At 42.8% G+C, this 19987-nt stretch overlaps 1 protein-coding gene across 7 annotated transcripts in view; it reads left to right on the forward strand.

Annotated features, from left to right (window-relative positions):
- LOC147159550 (nuclear factor 1 B-type-like) overlaps window positions 1-19987 on the forward strand; it is a 58733-nt gene that overhangs the window by 27121 nt on the left and 11625 nt on the right. For 4 of the 7 annotated variants that reach the window (XM_086058881.1, XM_086058878.1, XM_086058882.1 and 1 more), the window contains exons 3-10: window positions 6430-6486; window positions 8439-8507; window positions 11407-11527; window positions 12565-12686; window positions 15225-15359; window positions 15429-15613; window positions 18057-18195; window positions 18566-18648. In XM_086058881.1, the coding sequence (XP_085915007.1) occupies window positions 6430-6486; window positions 8439-8507; window positions 11407-11527; window positions 12565-12686; window positions 15225-15359; window positions 15429-15613; window positions 18057-18195; window positions 18566-18648 (911 nt within the window). The remainder of the gene's footprint in view (window positions 1-6429; window positions 6487-8438; window positions 8508-11406; window positions 11528-12564; window positions 12687-15224; window positions 15360-15428; window positions 15614-18056; window positions 18196-18565; window positions 18649-19987) is intronic. The other 3 variants (XM_086058879.1, XM_086058883.1, XM_086058880.1) reach the window with 2 other exon arrangements.

The following is a 19987-nucleotide window of genomic DNA, read 5'->3' on the forward strand; positions in this document are numbered from 1 at the left end:
GATAAGACAAAAAAAAAGGAAATTCAAACACCCTCCTCGAAATAAAAATCTGCAAAAAAATCGGTTGATTCCTTTTTAACAAACAATTAACAAAAAAACTTTTTTGCAGTCTTTGTCTCTCTGTTTTAAAGTTAAACAAATACTAAAATACTTGGCATTGTAGAACAGTTAAATGTTCTGCCTGTAATTTAAATAGGCGCTACGGGAACAAAAAATAAATTGTTGTATTTGTCAAATATTTTTTTAAATAATAAGCTGATTAATTGGTTTTTTAAAAAAAAAATCTGCCAAATATCAGAATTGGCATCGGCCTAAAACAAAAATCGATATTGTCTATTAATGAAAGACTTCACCGTTGGGCTGCTCAATGATGAAAACCGCCCATTAATGACGATTATTTTGGTAATAATTGAAATCACAATTATGCAAACAATCATTAATTTTTTGGTACAAAACAAGGAAAATTTATACAATTTTATTTAAAAAAAAAAAGTGCAAGCTAGCTTTGGGAAGGGGGATGGTGGAAAAACTTTTGAGCGTATGCAAATTAGTACTCCAAATTAGTAATCTATTTTAAAATTATAATTATGCCCATTTTGTAATCGTGGTGTCTGAAAATTGTAATTGAATTTTGATTAATTGAGCAGCCCTTCATTGTATTTACAGTATGCTACATATATTGATCCGTATTTTATCATTAGAAAAACCTCACTGCGCACCACTAATATAAAAATGACACAAAAAGTTTATACAGTACGACGAGGGCCGTGAGGCGAAGAGGGAAAAAAATGGTGTGGGTCTTTCAGGATGTGAGGGTGGGGTGGAGGGTATTTTTGCAGTTTTGTAGTTGTGAATGAAGCTGCGGGGCGGCCGGTCGCGGGGGGATGTTGAGGGGGGGGGGGGGGGGGCTTAGACGAGGGAGGCGGCTCGTGCACGGGCGTTCGCTGTGGGCGATTATGCTCAGTGGAGGCATTCCTTTAGGGACGCCGCCATGAAGAGGAGGTGCGCTGGGCGGGCAGTGGATGAGCACAAGGGAAGAGGACAAGGCAGATAGATGCAAAGAAAAGCCCCCCCAGTCGGGCAGACAGACCTTTGACAGAGGAGCTCTGTGAGTCGCTGCTTTCATCTGAGCAACCCCCCCCGTACAGTTGGATAATTATGAGACAAATGCGGCGGACCCCCGCTGCTTGAGTGGCAATGGGCATGGGAGGCCGGGAACACAGAGAGGGTTCAAAACCTGCACGTCGCCGCCGGACAGGGGGGGAGGGGCTGGGGGTGTGGGAAATTCCCTGACTCTCCAAAAAGAGGGACAGTGAGCGGCGCGAGCGAGCGAGTGAGGAGTTTGCACACTACAATGTTGTGCTTTTATCAAAACAGAAAGTAACAACAGACCACTAGGAGGCAGTATAATAAGTACAGTCAACAAAGAATAGAGAATTTTTCATAGAGGATAAAGAATATAGCATTAAGCGAGTGGGGCCAAAGAGAGAAAAACTGGTCTTATTTATTTTGTCCATTTTTTTTGTGGGTGGATGTTTGAATGTCAGTATCTTTGTCTTATTTTGGGATGTATTACTGTGGGGGGAAAACTAAAATTAATCAACTTCTCTTTTAATAATTGAGACAGGACTCCCGGTATCTGTTGCCCCTGGGTTCCATCTTCAGCTATGTAGCAAAACGAAAACACTTCCTGAAGCAAGGAAAAGGCTACTCTCCTTTTCACTTTGTTCAACCGTAAACCCAAAAGCTATGTCTTGAATTTGAAAACAATAATCATATTTTATTCGTCAATAACGAGTTGAGTGAACGCGCGTACAAATTTAGTGGTGGTTCAGTACCTCCAACAAGGTTAAGAATCAGTGCCCTTGATTCATTTGACTTCCTTTTCAGGCGGTTTTGGGCCGCCAGTGAATGACACTCATCCGTCCCCGTAGGGGAGGGGCTGGCACTCCAATGTCTAAGCGACAGAGGAGGGGGGGTGGGCGCACCCGACGGATGGGGGTGGGCATTGCCAGTTGGCAGGCCTGGCACACAATGGCTGGCACGATGCGTCAGGGTTCGAAGGATCCTTCGCCCGGATCCTTTTGTTCACCTCGTTCGGGGGTTGCGTCTCATTCCGAGAAAGGCCCCCGCTTTGTTTAGACAACAAAGCGGCGGGGAGAAGACAGACAACAAGCGTTGAAAAAGAAGAGTGATTTTTTTTTTTTTTTTTGGAAGAACAATAACATACACGACGTAAATTGCCTAAATCTTAGAAGAAGAATGAAGTTGGTGGAGAAAACGTGAGCGGCGAGTGATGGAGAGCAGGAGCACGAGAGGACACGTGCGCAGACACATATGCAACACATGCGGCTTGATTTTCTTTTGACGTGACCGTTTCCAGGTGAGGCCCCTTCCGATCCCAGAAAGTCTGCCGGGGCCACATCAAATATTTACCCGGGAGCAGCTGTATTGTCGAAACATTACACATCGGCGCGGCGTAATTAGCTCGATCCTTTCTGGCCCTCTCACTGGTTCCCGACTTCTGTTGGGAAGTCCGCCCCTCTCCTCCTCCTCCTCCTCCTCCCCCTCCTCCTCCTCCTCCTCGCTGCTGAAATGCATCTTGGCTCGGGACCCGGGCCTCTGGCAGCCACAGTGCTATACATGTGCACAGAACCTCGCTCAGCATAAAATGGCTGCCAGGCAGGCTTCTCCTGAAATGTCGACAGCGGTATGCATTTGCGCGTGCAGACTTTTTGTTTTTTTGGGTGAGTGAAGGATATGTGGATGTGTCTGCGGCTTACGAACATGGGCTGCTGCTGGAAAAAAGTTCCTTAAACTCGTGTTTAATAACCTTTATTTTGAGTCAAGGCACATTTTTGCGTTAGAAAAATATCTAGAGATGTCAAAATTAGTGCGTTCATTTTGAGTTCATTTAAAATTCCTTTGACGCGCCTGACGCAGAAGAAAATTGAGCAGCAATACTCTGACTAATAATGCATATTTTTGTAGAGACTGGGGTCACGTTATATTTTACAATTTTAAAAATGTGCAGAATTTCACAAATAACTTCATGTTAAAGATTAGATAGCTCTTAATATGAAAATAAAAATACACTGAGCTGTCGCCGTCTTACAAATGCAATTATGCCATCTCGTGGCAGAAAAATGACTTCAACACAAATCAATCGTTTTTACAGTACATCTTTTTAATTTGAACTCAATTTTATAATTTTTTTAATTACCGTATCAATGAGTAAAAGATGCAGCCATATTTCTATTAGTTTAAATTTCGTTCCTCTTATGTTAACAAGAGTATGAAAAATTCGAAAACAATATTTTATTGTACATTTAGAACGGATATAAAATTTGCAATTAATTGTGAGTTAACTATGAAGTCATGCGATTAATTACGATAAAAAATTTTTAATCGCGTGACACCCCTAAATATATTATTAAAACAAAAACAAAAATTGTATAAGTATTTTTAAAATTCTAACTCCCACCGTGAATCAAAAAAACGTTTAATTGTTCTCCCTGTCACTATACATTGCTGGCCTAGACATGTGAATGAAAATACCATATTGGTCGTAAATAAAATAAAATAGACATTAAAAAAAGAAATGGACCAATGAAGTGAAATTGGATCATTTCCCGGCACAGTGGTTGGGAATCACAACCCTAAACTATGTGGCTAATTCTATCAAAATACTGAAGTGTGTGCGCACCAGAAACAGAATGGGAATGATGGCAAAAAAATGAATGGTGGTCAGTGTGTGTGTATGTTTTATAAGTGATTATAAAATCCAGGCGTGTGACACACTTGGGCGTGGAGGGAACCGCACAAGCTCAAGGAAACTTTCTTGCCAAGCCAGATTTCTGTTGCCATTAGCCCTAATTGCCCTAATCATTACTGCACGATGATAAGTATCCCACTGGACAAGATGGTGTCAGAACTCCCATCCAAAATACCCACAAGCTTCTTTTTTTTTTCTCCTTCTTTTTCTCCGCCAAGCAACAGGAGATAATGGCATTCATACTGTATTTTCACTTCCTTCACGTTTGCTTATTTAAACAAGTGGCAAGAGCGAAGGGTGCCAAGAAATGTTGTTTCTGGAACAGGGCCGCGTGCGTGCGTGCGTGTGTGTGTGTGTGTGTGTGTGTACCGTGATCGAGCCCTGCCAAGCTCCCAGGGCAAAGCCCAACCCACTCGACCGCAACTGTTTATTTACAGGTTAGCCGACTGTTTATTTGAAGACTATCGGATTGGCCGGGGCTTGTGCACAGGACGCGTTTTCGACACGCTTCCCCCCTTGCCGGCGTTAGAGCACGCTTCTGTTTCAAAAAAAAAAAGAAGACAAAAGATGATTATGTCAGCTGTAGAGATATTTGCAATATTGGCCTAGGTTTTGGACTGTTCCTTCCGAGCTTCGTAAAGTGGCATCAGAACGGAAACAAGCTTTTGTTACGCAAATGCTGGTTAGCCTTTTTATCTGCCTTATTAGTAAACATAAATTAAATAATAGAGTTTTTTCTAACTAAAACCCATCATATAGCACTACAATAAATGTAGTTATTTTTCAGAAAATGAATACCTATTTCTCTGCTCCTCTGCACTTTGTGAAGAAATATCAGAGCAGAAAGAGCTGATGTTAGCCATGCTAGTTAGCCATCTCAGTAAACCAAATAAACCATTGATTTACAAATAAATAAATAAAACCAACATGTCGGACAACAATAAAATTGCTTTCTGATCTTCTGCACTTTATAATCTAATGTCGGAGTGGAAATGAGCTCATGTTAGCCAATGCTAATTAGCCAGGTTGCTTACCATAGTACACATACAATGAAGTAAACAATTTGCTTTTTTATAAATAAATTATAAATGTAGAACAACATAAAAAAATATGTTCTGTCCTTATGTGCGTTGTGAAGTGGCCTAAAATTTGAGCGGAAACAAGCTGATGTTACCTAATGACCTAATGAGCTATGTTACCTGCCTTAGTACATGTACGGTAAACAGAAAATAAACGATTTGATTGTTCTTAATAAAAATCAAAATGTAAAAGAACAGTTAAAGTACATTCTGCTTTTCTGTGCTTTTTGAAGTAATGTAAAGTCACGTAAACAAGTTGTTAGCCAATGGCAGTTAGAAATATTAGCTAGTAGCTGCCTTAGTAATCATTAAAATAAAAAAATTAAAAAGACATTTTCTAAATAAAACCAACCAGTAAAAGTACTTATTTACGACTTAATTTACTACTTCTAGTACTGCTCTGCTCTTCTGGAGAGCAGAAATGAGCTGATGCTAGCCATGCTAGTTAGCCACGTCACCTGCCCTGGTAGCAAGCCTATAAGTATTTATTTCACCAATTGTACACACATTAATGCTCATATTTGAAAATATAAATTTTGTTACCATTACCTTAAATTTGTCAAAAAGTGATGGGTGGTGCTTTTGTTAATATAATATAATATAAATAAATGGATCTTGTTTTTCATATCCTCCCTCCTACCAAGATGTGGTTTCTTAAAAATTCGACCAGGACGGGGAAAATTGTAGGCCTCACTGACGGCTCACAACAACAACAACGGGAAGGGGATTGGCACATAAAATGGACAAAAGATAAAATTGTCGGAATATACTGCACCTGCAAAAGGAAGGAGTAGAGGTGAAAGGTCGAAATGTAAGGCAAGAGAGGAGGTGTTTCCGGGCCTGGCAGATGCGCCATATGTTTGCATCCCACCTTGAGTCATCCAGGTGGCGTCTCCCGGTGCCGCAGTGGGGCCTCCTGCTGGAAGATGCTGCCTGGGATCTCTAATTGCCGCTGCCATCTGCTCCTTTTTTTTTTTTTTTTTTCTCCACGTGGCAGCCCCACCCATCCTGCGCCAAAAAGGCTCCACGGGCCAATCAGCTCGAACCTCCGCCGAATGACAAAAGCTGTTGGGACAATTATAACAAACCACATTTTGAAAAAGTATGTTTTAATAATTAATGGTTATATATATATATATATAAAAAAGCACATACAGTACTTTACCCACCTCTTCTTCTCTAATTGAAATCTGATAGCTGAGAAAAAAAATTCTCTCATCGAGTCCTTGAGGTAAACAACAAAAGCTCAGTGGAAAGAATTCCACCTACCACCCCCCCACCCCCCTCCTTCGGGTCGTATACCTTGCACACTCCACAAACTTCCTAGGCCAGTTTTGGGGAATAATGTCTCCCCAACTGTCACCAAAATCTGTTGCGCAAATCTGTCATGGTTCTTTTCTCTCCATGACTTGTTTGATAAGGAAAAGATTCCATTTTGCAGTCAGACTGCTTTAAATGATTTCTATAGAAGGGAATAATAACATTTTTCTTCATATATAATCAAGCTATTGTTTTGCTGTCCTCAATCGTTGTTGCTCTCCCCGCCATTTACCCCCCGGCTCTATGTGCTTGCAGACTCCCAGCAGTCAGGAAGTCCTAGTAACAATGAGCAAGGCAAGAACCCTATTCCAGGTATGTCGAGTACCAGTCATCCTTCCTCCACTCCACTTGGCCATTGTTCCTCCACCATTAATTCACTGCACACACAACATACACCCTCTCCTATTCTCCCATTTACTGACTTTAAAAATGTGCCTGACAAGCATGTGGAAAAAAAAATTTAACTAATAAAAATAAAAAACACCACGTCGATAGCAACTATAGTCAAAGAGACACATCTGTTGTCAAGGTAATTGCAACTTAAAATCATTGCTGAGGGCGCCGTTTTTTGAAATGACATGGCCTGCGCAGGGATAAAATTTGATTGGTAATAACAAATTAATTAAATTGGCAGCACAGTGGAAGAGTGTTTAGCACGCTTGCGGCGCAGTTCTGATGTCGGGGGCTCGAGACTCAGCTTTGGCTGCGCGGAGTTTGGCGAGCAGTCCAAGTCTGCGGGGATAGGTTCCAGCTCGCTCCAGACCTGAATTGAGACAAGCCCTCTAGAAAATGTTGGCGACCGGTGCTGGAGGTACCCATCATGTTCCAAGAATATCAACCAGCAGAGACACGGCAAAATTGTTAGCAACACACTGGATTATTAAGCTAACTTGCTAACTATTAAAATTTCTTCAGAATCAGAGTAATCTTTATTGGGACGGAAGCCCTGGAGAAAAGTGTACCCCATGGTTAGCATCACATTACGTTTGTTAGCACAAACTAGGAAAGAACACACTAACAATCAGCAGACTTGAACACAGCTTTGTGATATCTTATGTGAACCAGGATTTAGCATGCTAGCTAGCAAACTGCATGACCTGAGCGCACATTTGTCATATCGTCCATTAGCCGTGACCCTGAACCAGATTGATATAATTAAAAACCGGGACACTACAATTTTGCTGCAAATCAAGCTTACACAAAAATACCACCAAGAACTATTTATATAACATTTAATCGCTAATAAATCTGGTGACCGGTGGTTGTGTTATTACTTAAGCTAATGCTAAATGCAAAAAAACAAAACAAAAAACCTAACGGCCACAAAACAAAACAATGGCACACCAGGATGGCATGTACGTAAAAGTTTGACAAAACAATTTGGCTGCACAAAATTCACCGTAATCGGGACATAAGGCTCAAATTCAGGACTCTCCCGATGAAAGCGAGACGTCTAGTTATCCTAGTAGAAAATAACATTTAAATAAATTCTCCAAACACAAATACAAAAGGGCTCAAGAGAGCCAAACCCGGAATATTCTCTGATGGTACTGTTGTTTCTGGGTCATTGTGCTGGAATGATAGTTTGACAAGTATAGCAATTAGCTACCTCAAGAGCAGGTTCTGCCGAGACAAGTGCCAAGGTAAACATGCCACCCAGCCAGCGACTCTGGCTCGAGAGACCGTCGGAGGCCGTGGGCTCACCCGCCGTGTCGGGGGCACCCGTAGGTGCCAAGTGAGCTGCCGCCTATCTCCCTGGCACGAGCTGGGTGAATCCTGGCACCGCATCAAAGCCGGCTCGGCTCTGATTTTTGACTCATTTGCTGCTGACGCTAACATTTGAAGCTTGCTTATGGGGACTGACAGCCCTGCCAGGACAGATTGACACCTTCAAAACAAGTGAGCTGTTGCCATGCTTGCGAGTTTAGTGAGATAACTCTATTGGATTCCTCGGTTATGTCAAATAACAGCAGTGGTTCTGAAACTTTGGTCTGCCTACCGTAGCTTGGGGTGAATGCAGTACTTGGTGTAAAAAGTTTGAGACACACCTTTGTAATTTAGAGGTGGTTTGATTGGTGTTAGGATTATGAGGGGTCCTTATAAAAATGTCTCCCGTGTAGGAGTTCACTGGACCAAAAAAAGATCACTCTGAATAGAAAAAGTGACAAGAGCATGATCACCTTCACATTTGCCCAATGAACAAATTTTACTAACAATATGAGTAAAATACCGTAAGTAATATCTTCTTGTGCTTCTGTTGACAGGCTATTTGGAAGACAGTTTCATCAAATCGGGAGTGTTCAGTGTTGCAGAACTGGTGCGAGTGTCCAGAAGTAAGTGTGTGCATGTTTGTGTGTTTTTGATTGCTTATAGAAATAACAATTGACAACGGCATTGTTCAAAACGAGTCTAGCGAGATTTTTCCACAGTTTTATATAACTCCTCAAATTCAAATAGTTATGTAATAATATGATGAGGTGACTACTAACTAAACATTGATATGTTTTTTTTTTTGTACTAAAACAACCCCTCTGAGGCAAACCATAACCATGATGTAGCTCGCGATAAAAATGAGTTTGACACACCTGCCTTACAATATCTCAAGCGGGTAATTAAAATGTTAGGAGCACCTTTTTAGCGTTACCTGCCAGCTTGACAGCAAACAACAGTATGATGAAGATTCCAGTTGAGGTCAGATAAGTGGAGGCTCTTTTGAGGGGGTTCACGTAAACTATGCTGAAAATTGAAGATAATGTTGGAATAAATGTCAGAATCGAATGCTGGTTTTCCTTAGCTAGTAACATTAAAGTGATGACGTTAGAAGCTAAGATTGGCGGTAGTGGAACTCAACTAACTGGTAAGCTAATGTTAAAGGGAATGTTGAAGCTAACATTTGAAGCTGATGCTAGAGGTAACATTGGTGGCTAATGTCAGAATTTAATGTTAATGTTACAATAACTTAGAGAGGTATTAGCTAGCATTGGCCAAAGGCTAACAGTTGGCCAACTGATGGCGTAGAAAGTAGGGTAGTAAATTAACGTTGAAAATAAAGTTGGAGCTAATGTCCGACTCGGAAGCTAACGCTTGTCTTACTTAGCTTTAACATTTGCAAGCTAGGCCTCATGTTAGAGGCTGATTGGCACTAACTTAGGCTACTTTTGTGATATTCTAAATGTCTACGATCTCTTTAAGTATTTATTCTAAAAGAATATGTTCAAAATATCGCATCTACTCACTTCCTGTGTTTAGTAGCTTGCGTTGGCCAATGGGTGATAGCTGGCCGGTTTGATTATGTGATTGGTGGTCAGAAGTGCCAAACTTAAGAGATTGAAAATTTTATCTATATATCACTTTGTCAAAATCGTAGTAAATTGGTTGATAGAAAAGTAGTTATTGGTATTTTTTGGGGTTGCAAACCTGTCTTAACAGCTAGAATAATGCCAGACGTGTCAGTCAGGGACGACCTGCACACACAGCGGTAAATGCAAACTTCATCACAGGCGGCGGACATTCCTGAGCATTCAGGAATGTCCACCGCCTGTGATTCTTGGATTTGTCAGAATGCAACGTGTGTTCGCTGAAATTACGCAGAGGTTTCTGTCATCTGGGATCACATTTGGGCAGTGCGGTTAATCCGGTTTGGCCAGTCTGCTTTGCACATCTTGTAAAGAGTCGCTATATATGTGTATCGACACGTCCGCCCTTGACACTCGCTGCTCCAGGAATCCTGGGCCTCCTTCAGAGCAGGCTGCATTTACCTGCTCTATCTTTTCTTTTCTTTTTTTTTCTCAGCTGAGGCTTGTTACTGTACCGGTGGAACAAAGTGTACTGAAGAGGAAACGAGGCTCTGTGTGTACAAAAAGCAGTACATCCCGTTAACAAGCCAAGTCACCCTGAAAGTTCAACTAGACGGAATGTCTTTGTTTTTTGGCATAGCTTTTAATTCTTTGCTCTGTCCTGAAATATAAAAAGGTCAACCAACTTGTGGGAATGTATCCCTCACTCCCCGGTGAGACATTTATGCAGTTGCTTGTCCGTCATCGCACTGCTGAGACATTCTTAGAGGTTTTGATACCCCCACCCCTCCACCCTCCTCCTTTCTTAGCTCGCAGAAAAAGCAAACATGCTGTAAATTTTGCCATTCCGCTCCTTGTTAGAGAACACTAAGTTATGCAAAAAGTACTGAAACATAAAGTTGGACTGTTAAGTGTGTTTTAGGTTCATTCTAAAATGTCATCTGGAAGCTAAATATATCTAACTTTTTGTGAGTTATGTATTTTAAAAATCGATTTGTTAAACATTCTAAGATAATTTATAAAATGTTATGACTGGCCACAAATATTTTCACCCTATACACACACTTAAAACTCAGTAAAAAAACAAATGGGAACCTATCGTATAACATCGCTCTGAGAATTTGAAAACACTAACAGACTTAATCATTGTATATTTAAACACCAAAATGTTCAACCAAACCATGACATTCAGCCGAAAGTTCGTTAGCTAAATGCTAACATACTGTATGTATAATGTGAATTTCCATAAGTCGTGCTAATTAAAATTAGCATTGATGTTTTGGTAATTATAAACACACGCGGATCAGCAACACATACAATATGCACAGGCGTATATTCTGTCTGCTCTGTGGCCCCTGCCAGGCCCACATTGGGTTGCCAGGGCAGCGGAAGGCGGCGGGATCGTGCCAGTGGCGAACCTCAGACCACAACAGACGGCGCCACACACTCCATCCTCTCATCGGCTCTAAACCCGAGCGACCGCTCGATCTGGAGGCCACACACACCAAAGAGCACGAGAGAGAGGCTGGGGGTGTGATGTCGTCCCTTTGTTCACTTAATTTTGGCCCGTTCCTCACCTTCACCGCAGTGGTGGAAAAACCTTGTCCGTTGTAAATCACATCGTGGGGGAACTGGCCAAATAACCGCAGCTAATAATAAGGACAGTCTATATGGGTTGGTATTGTGCAGAAAAGATTCAGCTGCCTCTTCCCCGCAGCCATAATGTGTGGGAAGCGGTGACTTTTTAATCAGAGGGCTCAGCAGAAATGCTGTAATGGTCAAACAGGAGCGTTTAATTTGATGCACAGGGCCTCTAAAGCGTCAATAATGACCACTCATGCAATTCTACAATTAATTGCGTGTCTCCTGTTGCAAGAAAAGACAATCTGCTGCTCGCCGGCTTTCCAGCTCACCACCTCGACTTTTCCCTCTGCAGTGCCCATTACCCACGGTGCGCCGGTCAACTTCTCCATGGCGGACATGCCCGGCCAACCCTACTATCATGACCTGAACTCCAGCGTGGGGATGCACCGCTCCCTGTCCTCCCCTCCTGGCAGGTTAGCAATGACACCACATGAGGCCAACATGCAAAAAGTTTTTTTCTTTTTCAGATTTGCAAACATTTATTAAAAACTAGATGAAGCAATTTCGTATGAATTCTGAAATGCTGAATGAAAAAATATAGAAATGTGGAATCCTATTGAAAAGGTGTGGAATATTGTTAATATGGAATTATTTGCAATGATTTCAAAAAATATTAAAAGATATAGAATGTATGCCCCTTGAATGTAGTGATTGAAATGTATGCATTGAATGATATTATATGGAATTAGGTGAAATATTGGTGAAAATGGGCAATATGTGAGTGAAAAAGGTGGAATTTTTTGTATGTGTAAAATGTTGGCACGTTGAAAATTGATCACAAGATAAAATGAATGAGCAGAATGATTTAAATTTCAACTGGGAACTATTTGGATCTGTTATTTTGAATGGGCTACTGAAAATGGATGGTAAATACGCTGTGGGGTAAGTTTGGTTCAATGACCCTAAGTTCTAAACCTAACCCATACGCCTAAAAAAATTTGTTGATCAAAATTGTGCCGAGTAGGAACATTTTTAATTTTAAATGAGAGTGAATTGTTGAATGTCTCATTTGAAAGGAATGGGGATTTTTGGGGTGAAAAATGTTGAATTGTGGGAAAACTGTGAAAGTTAGGAGTGAGAAAAATAATAGCTCAAGAAGAGGGAATTTTTGGAACATGATGAAGTTGGAATGGTTTGAATAGGTCGAGAAATGTAGAAGTAGTTAAAGGACAAATTATGGCGTAATGCTAAAAATTAAATAATAAACTTGACAACTATTCCACATTTTCACGTTGAAATCCCCACATTAAGAAACCTATTACAATTTACCACCTTGACATGTAATCAATTCCACAGCATGTTAGTTCAGCTCTTCATCATTTACATTTTTAATAAATTTGCACACAAACAAAAATTCCAGTTTTTGGATTTGAATGGCTTTTTCCTTCTCACTCATTCACAGATTGAAAGTATGTTATTAACGTGTGCCACTTGTGACTCCATTCCACAGCAAAAGGCCCAAAACCGTCAATATGGAGGAGAACATGGACACCAGCCCGACTGGACCCGACTTTTACTCGTCGCCCAGCTCGCCGGCCAGCAGTCGGGCAAACTGGCATGACCGAGATGGAGGTGATTTGCACGCCCGAACCGCTTTGAGAGCGCACGGCGAATTCGGATGAATTATATATTTCTTTTAAACGAGCGAGTCACTTGCAAGCGTCATAAATTACCGCATTTCAAAGCCGACACATTTTTCCGTGGATATGGAGCGCGTCTGCTCTTCCAGGAGCGTGAACCTGTTCAACCCACTCAACATACATACCGTGACAGAGATCGCCGCAGGGCGTTCGTGGGATTGCCTGTAGGTTCGTTTGAACTGCTGCCTTTCTGAATGCGAGTCCCAGCGCTCGCACACCTGTTGCCCGCGTTACAGGAAGCGCCGGATTCCGCGGGGCAGAGTATCCTCGACAAGAACAAAGTGTTCCAGCTGTAGTTCATGACACAGTATTTACTGCGCATTTGGACTTGACGCACTCAAAGCTCTCCGGTGAGGAAAAACTGCTGGAGGATAGCATTTGCAAATCGCTCAAGACAGCGTAACTGCTGTTGTGTACATATGTATTTACCACAGTTCACAACTCTAAAGGTTACAGTAAGCTTTTATACCTTATGGAAAAACATTTGTTTTGCAATTTACTTCTTCCCGCCTGATTTATGCACAGCGCCCCTGCGCTTCTGGTCCCTTTTTTTTTTCCAGTTTAAAATCAACAGTATGGAATTGATGATTAAAGATAATGTTGAGTTTTGGGATTTGCGATGGAGGCAGAACTCGGCAACTTGCATCAGATCGTGGTCCCAAACTCCTGCAAGCGGCAAGAGTTTACTGTATTTCTTATTGGTACTTGCAAAAAAAAACATACAGTATGTTTATTTTGTTCCCCAAAGCTTGTCTAGTCTGCTGTAATGCAGGAAACATCCGATACACAAGACAAGCCACAAGTGAGACTCCAACCACAAGCCCGGTGTGGCCGTATGAAATTTCATACGCTCCCTTGGCGCCAGTCCTCAGAGCGCCGCTCTGGACGCGGAGTAAAGCAAACCCTCCCAAGACGGCCATTAGTGCGCCGGCAGGAGGAGTGTAGAATGTAGAAGATATCAAATAGTGGAAGAAAACATTTTTGTTGTGTGCACGTAATTAATTACAACCTAAATGGCCGCCTTCCCGTTCATATTCTCAACATTCCGGATCCCTTTTTCACGAAATTTGGCCCGAAATGGCAGCATTCCTCTTCAATGGGGGTCAAGGGTCCTTGAGATTTTTTCATGCAACCTATTACGATTGACGTGTACACCAAATTTGGTGTCGATAGGCGAAACTGGTAACGGCCTAACGGGTGCAACTTCTAAAGCCCCTGTTTCATGGAATTTAGCCACAAAATGGCTGCTTCAGACCAAAATGGCAGTCTTCCTGTCCACTGTAAGACATGGGTCCTTAAGACTTTTTTGTGCAACCTCTTATGACTGACACCCAATTTGATGTTGATTGGGGAAACTGATAACAGGGGTGGATTTTTTTTTTCCTCCAAACTTTCCCTCATTTAACTGCGCATTGTAGAAAATATCAAATGGCGGAAGGAGCCGTGCAAAATGTCAGTGCACTTTTTTTGCGGTGTGTGTTGTGTGTTTGGTTTCTCGTAATTAATTGTGCATTTCCCGAGGCGCTACGCTCACCTCTCTGAAGGATTTCATTAGGTGAAGAGAGGAAAAACCTTCAAGCTCCACGGAAACATGAAGCCTTTATCCTCTCACAACCTCTTAGTGGGAATCCCCCCCCCCCCCCCCCACACACACACACACATTCCAACAACCTTTACCGCTCTCGTCTTTGGAAACAAGCAATTCTTCCTGTGACAGGCGGATTTTTCCCTCTTGTGGGCATAGGGAGTGTACTAACCACATGATTTGTGACGGGTGGGGAAATATTTTAAAAGTGAAGACATTCACAAAGAATCCGTGACAAGAACTCAAGGAATGTCCTTAGAAGACACAAGCTGTCCTGTCTTGTCTATTCCGTCATCCAGTTTCCCCTTCGAAGCGCCGAGTCCGAGCGTGGAAAATTTAAAACCACACAGTTGTGACGGCGGCTCACGAGAGTGTGTTAGCGTCTTTGCTTATTCTTCCACTTTCTTAACAAATTTCATGTCTCCGAAAAAAGCTCGGGGATTATCCACGGCGGATTACGGAAGCTTGTCAGACGGCGTGCGAGGGGCGAGCCGAGCAGATGTCGGCCGGCGATATTGTATTCATGATCCCTTTGAATGGCTCGCATCTGATCTGACGTCCTCGGACATGACAGAAAGGAGAATTTTCACAGGGCTTCCATTTCCCGGGAATGTCAGTTTGTTTTTTTGTTTTTTTTGGGTGGGTGGAGCTGCACATGTGTACAATTTGCAAAGTCAACTTTTCCTGCTGCCCCTCTGAGAATCCTAATCCTCGCAAATCCCATTCTCACGACAACGGGGACATGTTTCAATCAATTCTTGGCAGGAAAAGGCCCACTTTTTTTTTATCTTTCCAAACATGTTCTGAACGAGCCTATTTGCTTAGATTTTTCGATGATGATGGGAATTCAATTTGCTGAGCGTGTGTGTGTGTTTTGATATCCAGCAGACATGTCCTCACCCACCATGAAGAAGCCGGAGAAGCCGATGTTCAGCCCCACCTCCCCGCAGGACTCCTCACCGCGAATCAGCACTTTTCCTCAGCCTCATCACCCGGGTTTGACGGGCGTAGGACACAGTGGTGAGTTGAACTGTGACATCCCTCGTGGACCGTCTCGGATCCTGAACGCCTTTCTTGTCCGCCTCGCAGTTATATCGACGAGGAGCCCCCCGCCGCACTCGCCGCTGCAGTTCTCCGCCTCGGCCATCCTGCCCCCCGCGCCGTCATCCTACTTCCCGCACACCACCATCCGCTACCCGCCCCACCTCAACCCCGCCGATACCCTCAAGAGCTACGTGCCGTCGTACGACCCGTCCAGCCCGCAGAGCAGCCAGGTGGGTCCTGCTGTATAAAAGGAGCTTGCTTTTAAGGAGGAATGTCTTTTATTTGTGTTTTAGGTATGATATTATGAAACAAGATTTTCACGAAGGGGTGTTCTCACTTTTGTTGCCATTTTAAGGGGGAATATGGTTCCTTTGTGTGGTGGGTATGATCACACACAGTATTTAACAATGCTGAGTACATCCATCCTAATTGGTCCCAATTGGAAGATTTTCATGAAGGGGTGTTCTCACTTTTGTTGCCATTGGTTGAGGAATTTTGAGTGAACACTAAATGCACACTTCCATACAAACTGTACACTGACTACATTGTAGAAACGTGGCGTTTCTTTCTTCCGGGCATTTCATCTCCTAGAAGAGTCGTCGCGAGGAGAAGGGCATCTTTTTAAACTCTTACCGCCACGGGGATTGTTCCCGACGGCTGCGTTAATCGCTGTGATTTCAAAATGCGGAAAAAGCAAACGTTAACAAGAAGTTTAAAGGAAAGCACGCTGTGTCCAGAGTGTTGTATTTGAAGCAGAAGGGTGCAAGCGTCTCACAAGAAGAGTCCCGTGCGACATTTATGTGAGTTTTATATCCCGGCGCTTCGCACTGTAAACAATAGCTCCATCTCCAGAGTGCGGTGGAGGGAGGGAGTTTAAGGAGTCGTTTTTTTTTTTTTAAGGGGTGTCTGTTACTCCAGAGAAAAACCATGGGGAATGATAAAGGTTGTAAATATTTGCCGTTGCTGGGGCCCGACTCTTGTGCAGAATTAACTGGCCCTCTGCTTGTCGGGGGGTAGCAAAGAGTGGGGGTGGGGGCCCAACAAATAACACGGCGCTTATAAGCCCATGGACGAGTGCCAAAATGTTTTTATGCTTGCTTTAACGCAGATTATATTACACTCTAATTAAACATTCTATTCACATCCAAGGGAACCCTCTGGACACAATTCTTTTCCAGAAAGGCCTGTTTGAGTTTTGAACTTGGGGCGGTCCCGAAATGAACGCCCCAGACAGTCTCCAGCCGTCTAAAAGGGTCGCCCCTTTCTTTCTTTCTTTCTATATAGTCTCTCCGTGCCGGCGCATTCATGCCATTGTGACCGCTCGCTCGGCCCGTCTTTTCACGCCCCGGATCCCAGTGAATTCCATTTATGAGCGCTATTAAAATCATTGTGTAAAATCATGTAGGAAATCCATACTCATTGACTGAGCGTCCCCCTTCAGAGTCACAGTAATAATAGTGACCACTCAAATCTGTTCTTTGAATGTGGGACCAGGCTGGTTAAGAGACATTAATAGTGCGCTTTGAGATTATCCGCAAACCCTCCTTGTTTCACACAATATAATTAAAATAATAATAATAACAACAATAATAATAGTAATTAAAGCCGCAAGCAGCAATGAATAGGCTGCATTTAGAGTAGGAGGAGGGCTGCCTTCCTGTTCCCATGAGACTTTTTCATGCGTCTTTGTATGATATACGTTTCCACCAAATATCATGATGATTGACTTTCGCCTTCATGTTCAATTTCGGGCATGGGTCCAAGATACTTTTTTTTTTGCGACCTGCTATATGTGACATGACATCTGACATGTTCATTCAATTTTGCGTCGATTGTTGAAACTTGTGGCGGGGGTGGATTTTTTTCTAACTTTCCTGGGCCCTTCTTCATAAAACTTGGCTCCACATTCACTACTTCGCACCCAAATGGACACAATTTTGGTCATTTTTGTGCAATGTTATGGCCAGCACGTTGTCCCAATTTTGTGTACATTGGTGAAGCTGGTGAGGAGGGCAGTTTTTTTTCTTTCTTTTTTCTCTAACTTTACATCTTTTTTCATGGAATTTGGCCCCAAAATGGCAGCCTTCCTGTTCAAGTTCATGCATGGGTTCTTGAGACTTTTTCATGCGACCTTCTATGATATAGACATGTCCAACCAATGGATTTTTGTGTCATTTAAAAAAAAATAAAACATTTTTGGGGTGTGTGTGTGTGTCCTTAAGACTTTTTGTGCAAACTGTTATGGTTGACATGTTCACCCATCCCCCCCCCCCCCCCCCAATGGCTTATTCAAACCAAAATGGCTGCCTTCCTGTTGAAATTCATGCATGGGTTCTAATGAAACTTTTCCATGCAAACTTCTTGATATAAACGTTATATCCAACTAGTTTTGTGTCCATTGAAGAAACTGGTGACAAGGGTGGAGGTGGGAGATTTCTGGTCATAACTTTTCCAGGCCCACATTTTTTCAAACTAAAATTTCTGGTCCTTCCAATTTCAAAGGTATTATTTTCTTTCCACGGGGCACTATTGAGTTTGTTTGCAATAACTACAACTACTACGGCTTATTATAAGAAGCATATGAGGATGACGGATAAATGGTCCTGAAGATAGATGGATGGATGAGTGGTAAAGAAAATGGATGATGAAATGGAATATTTGCTCCCCTTGCAGCCCAACAGCAGCGGCCAGGTCGTGGGCAAAGTCCCGGGCCACTTCACGCCGGTCCTGGCTCCCTCCCCGCACCACGGAGCAGTGCGACCCGTCTCGCTGTCCATGCCCGATACTAAGCCCATCACCACGTCAACGGAAGGTGAGTCCCGCTCTCGGGGACACGAAATGCTCTGTAAGCATTTTCATGGTACACTGGCTCGTAAAAATGCTCTAATATTGGCGGATGAGTATGTACTACACCCCTTCTCCCCCCACCTGCCCCCAAGGTACATCCCGGCACAGACATTGGTTGCTCTCCTGCTTTACTGTTATAAAACATTTAAGGAGGATTTACGTCATGCTTGCAGGTTTATTACCCGCTAATTAAAGTGGGCCCAAAATCTGACCTTGTGGTGCGCCACTTGTCACTATTGGACGCTTGCCATGCTGATGACTGAGCCTGAATTTATAGAGCACTTCCAATCAGTGGCTGTATGCACACGAGTGACACGTTTCTGTGTGTTATCCAGGCTACTCGACTCCCGGCACCCCGACGGCGAACCGCTTCGTTGGCCTGAGCCCCCGAGATCCCGCCTTCCTCCACCAGCAACAGGTGAACCCCTTCTACCACCTTCCTCCATTTTCCTGCGCCACACCTCCCCCGCACATCACACATGACGTCCCTGCCCTCTCTTTTGGTTGCTCTTAACAGTGCGTCCCTAGCATTTTCACAGTGTTTCACTTTTTCCATTACCTCTTATGTATCGGCCTTATTCCGAAATGTCATATTTTTTTCCCTTGAAATTATACCAACAATTTCTAATAATATTTTTGTGTGCGTGTGTGTTTCATAAATTTACAAAATTGTGTGGAAACCTAAGGAGAAAAAAATTAATAATCAATTTTGGAGTAAGGCTGTAGCATAAAATTGTGAATCCTTTCCGGATGCACTGTATTTTTATTGTCCTTTAGAACCAATCTTGCTGCCCTTAAATGCCCTTTTGGTGCCATTGAATGAAATCCCCCTGTAAAAACTTCCATTTCAAGTTGAAATCCGTTTTTGAGTTGCGAGGTCTTGCACTCTTAACCGGTAGTCAGTCGTCGACCGTCATGATCGGTATCATAGGAGGCTTGTTGCCCTCGCCGTTATTCAGGTGAGGTGTGTGTGTGTGGGGGTGTGTGTGTGTGTGTGTGTGCGTGTACAACTTTAGAAGAGGACAGACTAGAGAGTGTGCGTTCTCTCCCCCTCCCCAAACTTTTTAAGTCCCCCTCCCCAAACTTTTTAAGTGCTGGTTTGAGGCCAAAGCTTTTCCAACCACAACTAATTGAATGCATCTGTACGCCGCCATATAACTATCGCTCCTCAACTACACCCCTTTACCACCCCCACCCCGTTTTTATTTTATTTATTTTTTTATGTTCAGTAATAATGATAAAGCTCCATTTGGCCTCTGTATCCTCGCTTCTCTTTTGTTCTTTCTTTTAAAAATAGATTCAGGGTAGGTCTTGGCCAGTATAGTTTAATACTATTTTGATCCAGATTTTCAGCATTGTTAAAATAAGTACCAGCCTTGGGATGATAATGAAATGAAATGGTGATGATTGTGAATGCATGAAAAGTGGTCCTAAGCAGTCCATGCTTCCATTCATCACGCTTCTGTGTGTTACGCTTGTTTTGTTTTGCTTTGGTTTCTGTGGCGCAACTGCAATGCGGGCTCTCTTCTTCTCCCTCTCGTGATGTTTGTTGAGGGGCACCGGGGGGGGGGGGGGGGTCGTGTCCAATTTAGGTTTTGAAATCAGTTGCTTCTTAGAGACTTCAACTTGTTGGGCCTCAGTTTGGGATTTGAAATTCTCATCTGTGCTTTGGTGCTTCTCTGATGGACAAGCTTGTACACTTTGGAACGTTGCAGGTTTTTGAACGGAAACGAGAGTATAAAGTCTTAACTGTCTCC

This window comes from Leptonotus elevatus, chromosome 17 (assembly GCF_054856555.1).
Source record: "Leptonotus elevatus isolate MCC_2025b chromosome 17, RoL_Lele_1.0, whole genome shotgun sequence".
Classification (NCBI taxonomy): domain Eukaryota; kingdom Metazoa; phylum Chordata; class Actinopteri; order Syngnathiformes; family Syngnathidae; genus Leptonotus; species Leptonotus elevatus.